Source organism: Bubalus kerabau, unplaced genomic scaffold (assembly GCF_029407905.1).
Source record: "Bubalus kerabau isolate K-KA32 ecotype Philippines breed swamp buffalo unplaced genomic scaffold, PCC_UOA_SB_1v2 scaffold_40, whole genome shotgun sequence".
In the NCBI taxonomy this organism is placed as follows: domain Eukaryota; kingdom Metazoa; phylum Chordata; class Mammalia; order Artiodactyla; family Bovidae; genus Bubalus; species Bubalus kerabau.
In genome coordinates, this window is record NW_026577894.1 from 1,927,422 (window position 1) to 1,934,052 (window position 6,631).

General features: G+C 48.3%; 1 protein-coding gene across 1 annotated transcript; it reads right to left on the reverse strand.

Moving 5' to 3' along the window:
• Window positions 1-3,792: 3,792 nt before the first annotated feature.
• LOC129640773 (liprin-alpha-1-like) lies at window positions 3,793-6,404 on the reverse strand. Its single transcript, XM_055565825.1, has 4 exons — window positions 6,235-6,404; window positions 5,035-5,133; window positions 4,608-4,812; window positions 3,793-3,969 (listed from the first exon to the last, which is right to left on the reverse strand). The coding sequence occupies exons 2-4, from the start codon at window positions 5,067-5,069 to the stop codon at window positions 3,865-3,867; spliced, it is 345 nt and encodes a 114-aa protein (XP_055421800.1). The 5' UTR covers window positions 5,070-5,133; window positions 6,235-6,404; the 3' UTR covers window positions 3,793-3,864.
• Window positions 6,405-6,631: the final 227 nt, after the last annotated feature.

Genomic DNA, 6,631 nt, shown 5'->3' on the forward strand with positions numbered 1-6,631 from the left:
AAATCTGCTTGCTCCCCAAGCCCCTGCGACGAGTAATGTCTGGTGACAGTAAGGTCCACCAGGTGCTCTGCCAAAGAGAAGCATTGGGAGTGACCTTTGACAAGTGAAGTCCCTGCCTCCCTCTGCACCTGCCTGTCTGCTCTGGTGATGCTTAAGAGCCCACCAGAGGTGGCCATGGGAGGGGACCGCCTCGGGAACCAGGACATAGGCCGCTCACGTCACGGCTCCCTGGTGTTTTAAAAGAAAGACCATATTTGCTCTTGAAGTTTATGAGTTTGTGTTTTTCCTGTTTTGGGCGATGCAGAGATTAAAAATGAAGAGCACAATAAACACTTACCAGATACCGTGGATAAGCTTCTATCCGAATCAGATGAGAAGCTTCAGCTTCATCTGAAGGAGAGAATGGCAGCTTTGGAGGATAAGGTGAGCCAGCCCCATGGCCTCTTTGGAAAGAGGCGCATCTGGCCTGGCCTGGCCTGGCCTGGCCTGGTCTGTGTGTGGGAAATCTCCAGGATAGGAGTTGGAAAACTCTTCCCATAGAGGGCCCCGGAGTGAATGTCTTTACTGGTATGAATAATTGAGTAGCAGCATTTCATGCTAGTGAATAAGCGTGACAGCATCCACAGGCAGTGTGTAAAGGAACAGACATAGATGTGTGCCTGCAACCTTTACAGAAAGCATCAGAGAGCCGGATCCACTGATGGCCCCAGTGTTACCAGCCACCACGCTAGAACTTTCTTCTAGGTCCACCCTCACCCTTTCGTTTCTTTCTGGGGCTTTGCTGGCAGTCCAGTGACTGAGAGTCTGCCTTGCAAGGTCAGGGACGCAGGTTCAATGGCTGGTTGGGGAGCTAAGATCCCACAGACCACGTGGCAACCACGACAAAGGAATCCCGCATGACGCAGCTAAGCTAAGGCCTGACACAGTCAAATCAATAAGTTTAGTTCAGGATCTTTTACATAAAGTGATAGAAAAGACTGAATCAACTAAAAGCAAGTATTCTCATATTCCAACTCCAGCCTTCTCTCTTTTCATTTGCTTTGAAAAATGGCTGAGAACCTCCACCAGAGCAGCTCAGTGGGCAACACTCTGGTTCAGGTTCGGTGAAAACCTGTCCCAGCTGCACCAGTGCCCTAAAGACAAGGCCCAGAACCTTCCCTGAGGTTGGCGTTTGGGCAACGCTTGTCTGAGAGAGACCAATGGTCACTACAAGTTCTGTGGCACGTTTTCCCCCCACAAAACCCAAGATGAAACACACCTCACTAGAGACCACACAGTGTGGTCCCCTCACTTCACCCTGACCTGTGGGCTGGCCCTGAGGTGGGATAGTTTTGTCTCAGGTTTGAATTTGGCATGTGAAACCTGCGCCAGTTTCCTGAGTGACCACTGAACTGCAAAAAGCTATAAGCAGTTTCACTTCTCCCGGGACCTGGCCTCCTTGTATCTAGAAGATCAGTCGGGGAAGGAGGAGATTGTCTGCGTACAAGTTGATGTTAAAAGTTGTCATCCAGCCTCGTGCTGGCACTTCACTCTGGGCGCGAGATCCGCCACTCATCCCGAGGTGCTTTATGCTTTCAGACAGAAGAGTAGCAGCCATCCCACAGTCCATGCAACGTCCGTTAAGAATGGACACTAAAGCTGTTTGTATCTTTTTCAGAATTCTCTCCTATGGGAAGCTGAAAATGCTAAAAAGCAATTAGAAGAAATGCAAAACAACAAGCTACATAAATCTCTAAATCGTTTAGAAATTTGCTAAGAGCTGAATTGAGCTGGGTTCGTTGTTCCAGTCACTAAAGATGCTTAGCAGATGTCGAGTTACATTTTCCTTATGGCTAATCCACTGCTGTAACACGTATAGCATTTCTGGCTTTGAACACTGAATGTGTTTGCATTGTAGATGGATTTAGAGTGTGTGGCTAAATTCTGTTTGTGTGTGGTTCAGAATTCTGAGTAGTCCTTTCTGGGTTCACCCGAAAGCTGAGACAAAGCGTGAGCCTTTCACGTGGACTGTGCTGTCCGTTAGAAAGATAATATGAGCCACATATGCAATCTAAACTTTCTTAAAAACCAACAGGCTATTTGACGTCCTTTTTTCACTGCGAGTCTTGAAATCCTGTGTGATTTCCACATCGAGGTTTGCACCAGCCTGTCTCACGTGCTCAGGGGCTGCACGAGGCGAGTGACTGCCGTGGCCGACAGCACAGAGCTGCCAGGTTGAGTCAAGTGACTCAGAAACTTGGCCCGTTTGACTTGTTTTACCCCGTGAAGAAGGGGGGTGTAGAGGAATGAATGTGAGGAATGCCCAGGAATGCAGGTGAGCTCCATGGATACAGTTTAAAGCAATGAGAGGAGTGAGGGCAATAGAGTGAGTCCTGCCCCCCTACCCGAACCCCCGCCCCAAGTCCAGCTTCTCTCTACAGACTTCATCATTGTTAATGGCTTGCCGTGTTTCCTCCAGAAGCTTTTCTACACCTGAGATGGAACTTCTTATTCATTATGGTTTATAGGGTTTACTATTGTTCTGAGTGCTTCTATTTGCTATGGGACACTTAGAGAATATTTTCTCACAATGAAAATATTCGGAGTTGATAACTACTCCTGTAACCTGTTCTGCACATTTTGGTGCAAGTCATTTTACATCCAGAAAGCAAGCAGTGCAGGCTGTCTCATTTGCTGTTTCATAGGAGCAGCCTGGAAACCCTGAGAGCCGAACTGGACCAGACGAGGCTACGAGGGGCTCCCTTCCACCATGGGTAGGCCGCTCCCCCAAGCAGCTCCCCTCAGCGCTGTCGAGTGTGACAAGGGCCTGTCTGGTGTGTGGACAGTATGACTGGGTGTTGCTCACGGTCGCACCTCAAGGAGCCTGTAGCTTCATGGCCAGCGAGAGAGAAGAGACAAACATTGTTCCTTAGGGTCAAACATGGTACCACGGAGTGGTAGTCACAGGATTGACAACACTCAAAAGCACAGGCAGAGGTTTGGAGCTGGGGGTGGGGGGCGACCAGTTGATATTTGGGCGTATTCATTTGAGGGCCTGACAGACTGTGACAGTGCTATTTCTTAAGAGTCGCAGAAGGTTAATAACCTGTAGTCTTTTTTACGTGAATGGAGACTGAGACATGACTTGTCCTTGACTACGGTGGGAGGAATCACCTGGCTTGTGAATGAGGCAAGCAGATCAAAGTGTAACACAACTGGGCGCAGATTTCTCAAGCCTAGTTCTTCTAAAGCAGAGTTACACCATATGTATGAAACGCTCAAACCAGGACCAGAACTTGCTGCTGGTACAACTCCTGTGCGCCAGTTCAAAATCCATTTCAGGTCCCTCCCTGGTCATTAAGTAACCAATGTGGGCAAAGTCCTAACATTAAAAGTGAAAGGTCTTAAAAACGCTTTTCCCAGAATTCTGTATGTATTAAACTCTGCCACCTAATCTCCTGTTGCCAAAGAGTAGTGTGAATAGCTTATACAAACCTGTGCAAATATTTCTGTTTTGAGTTCTCACACAGAATTACTCACACCAAGCTACTAAACAAGGACACTTGCTGTACCACATGTTGGAGGGGTTCTCTCTGAGATGGTCTCACGGGGGAGGGGTGGGCAGGGTGGGCACTGTCTGTCTGTGCACAGAGGAGAGGCGAGGCTCACAGGAGGAGGCCTGAACCCCCAGCACTCTTCTGTTTTCACAGTGACCGTTGTAGGTAGTTTCTCATAAATCATGACACCTGCAGACACGACCGCCAGAAACATCATGATTCCACATGGTCACACAGCTCGGGCCTGAGGATCTGAGGGTGAGCAAATGCCACTTGACTTGTCTGGCCGCCGGTATCACTGTCACACATCCCTTCAAGGAGCGGAACCTCAGAAAACTCGAGAAGATGGCCAGGCAAGCTGCCTCAGCAGAGCCCACACAGCATGCTCCCATCTCTCCGAGAGAACGGGCTCCACAGACGTCACCAGACTCGCCTGAGTGAATCAGAAGGAAATTTCAGCATCATCAGGAACACATTTGACAGGGAGTTGCGGGGGGGGTGGGGGTGGGGGTGGGGGAGGATGAACCGGGAGACTCAGGTTGACATATATACAGCACCGATACTACACATAAAGTCAACGAGTAAGGACCTAGTGCATAGCACAGGGAAATCTACTCAGTGCTCTGTGGTGAAGTAAATGGGCAGGAAATCTAAAAGAGAGGGAGATACGTAGATAGATAGATAGATAGATAGATGACTGATTCACTTTGCTGTACAGCAGAAATTGACACAGCAGTGTAAAGCAACTATACGCCAAGAAATGAATGAATGGATGAATGAATTTTTAGAAAAGGAACACACTGGGCACCCTAGAACTTGTAGAAATGAGGAGTCCACACCCAGGGTGCAGCACAGCGCTAGGGCTGCCCTAATGTTGGTTCACTGCCAACGGACTGCCTGGACCAGGCCTCTTCTACCCCAGAGATCTCAACGCAGAGGCGGGGAGGCAGCCAGTTGCGGTCTCGCCAGAGCTCTGCTCTTGCTCACGCAGCCATGCCAAGGCTGAGATCACCGGGGAACAAGGGACCCACAGTCCACCTCAGGACAACAGACACAGCTGCCGTCACTTACTTCGTGAACATCCTGCTGCAGTTTCCTGTTCACGTCCTCGGACTTGAGGAGGTCCTTCCTGGCCGTGTCCAGGTCCTCCTTCAGCTCTGTCACATGGGCAAAGAGGGCTGCCAGGCGCTCCTCCATCTGGCTCTGCTCCTGCTTGTCTATGACTTCCTGGAGGTTGATCACCTTAGCCAGGTCCTCCTCGTGGCTTAGAGGGTCTCTAAGGGGGAAAGGAAGCCTTAGACAGCCTTGTTTTGAGAGGGAGGGACCACAGCACTTCCGGGCAATCGGTGAGGTCAAAACTGCCTTCTGCGCTCTGGGAGCTCACAAGACCCTCACAGCCACTCAGACCTACATGGTATGTTGGTGAGAGGTCCCGACAGCCCCACACAGACTGGATGGTAAGACAAGAACCAGACAGAGGGTGAGACCAAGGACTTGCCTTTCCATTGGCGCTTGGCATGTTTTCTTGCTCATGATTTACATCTAGCACCCTGTGCGTTAGTATCTTTTCCTGGTTATTCTCCTCTTTAAGAATCATCTGCTAAAACCAAAAAGTTGAATTAGAGTCAAGAAATAAGTAAAGACAGCAAAACACCTGGAAATATTCAAGTCTAAACTGAAAATGCAACATATAAAGAAAATACATGGTGATGCTATCCATCCCGAATACCACCAGGTGATTAGAGTCAGAATTTGTCTTCTGCTGGACAAAGGGGGTACTTAAGAGATCCTGCAGCTCTGAGCCACAAGTCTAGTTTACTAGTCATTAAAATAACCCAGGTGGGCAGGTTCTCAATCAGAACGATAAAAAACATCTGATGCCCACCACTACAGCTTTCATTCTTTTTTAAAATCAAAGGATTCAAATGACAAACCCTTCATGGAAATTACACAATGACTGATCAAACTTACCTCTTTATGTGTGGCACCTAATTCTTCTTCTAACAAACTACACCTTTCGAGTGCTACTTGTAATCACGCTCTCAACTCAAATAAAAGGGGCCAAGTCACCTTGTGTTGATGTGTGTATATACGTTAGTACACTTCTTAGTGTATACTCACCCTAATACATAGATACTGTCACAGAATACCTTTAATGTCTCTCATTGATCTTAACGTCAAGAGAATCTGCTTGTTAACAGCTTTAAATTCTAAATTTGAGAGAACAAAATGTTATCCTAAATTAATTCTATTACCCAGTTTTTAACTGCAAGTTGATATACAGAATATAATAAATCTGGAGACATTTATGCCAACTAATACTTTTTAACTGGGGGTTTCCCAGGTGGCTCAGTGGTAAAGAATCCGCTTGCCAATACAAGAGGGCAGGTTCGATCCCTGGGTCGGGAAGATTGCCTGGAGTGGAAGATGGACACCCACTCCAGTATTCACGCCTGGGAAGCCCCATGAAGGGAGGAGCGTGGTGGGCTACAGTCCACAGCATCACAAAGATTTGGACATGACTGAGCATGTACACAGGCAATGCTTTTTAACTATATAAAACTCTGACTTCTTACAGAAAAAAAAATATATACAAGAATTCAAGAAGCTCAAAAGTCAAGTAGTTACATAAATACATGCATCATCCACCTAACAAGACAGCAAGTGTACAAATCCAGGATGGTTGGGTGGCTGGTACCTTCTCGTCCAGGGTCTTGTGGTGCTCAAACAGCAATTTTGGTGCCCTGAGCACCTCCACGTCGCTGGTAATGCTGGCTAGCTTGCTGCTGCTTGCACCTGCTGCTTGCCCACCGTCATCTGGAGGGACGGCACATACCAGGAAACCAGGCACTCCAGGAGCTCCAGCAGCAGCTGCGCCTGCTGCTTGCCCACCGTCATCTGGAGGGACGGCACATACCAGGAAACCAGGCACTCCAGGTGCTCCAGCAGCAGCTGCAGGGCAGGGCCAAAGGAGCACCATCAACCTCATGCTTGATTCAGGGCCAATAACTCCTCTCAGACTCACCCTATAGCAGAAAGCATGCTAAGGCACATCGGAATCCCGCCAGTTCAAGCTAAAGTTAGAGTGGACTTTC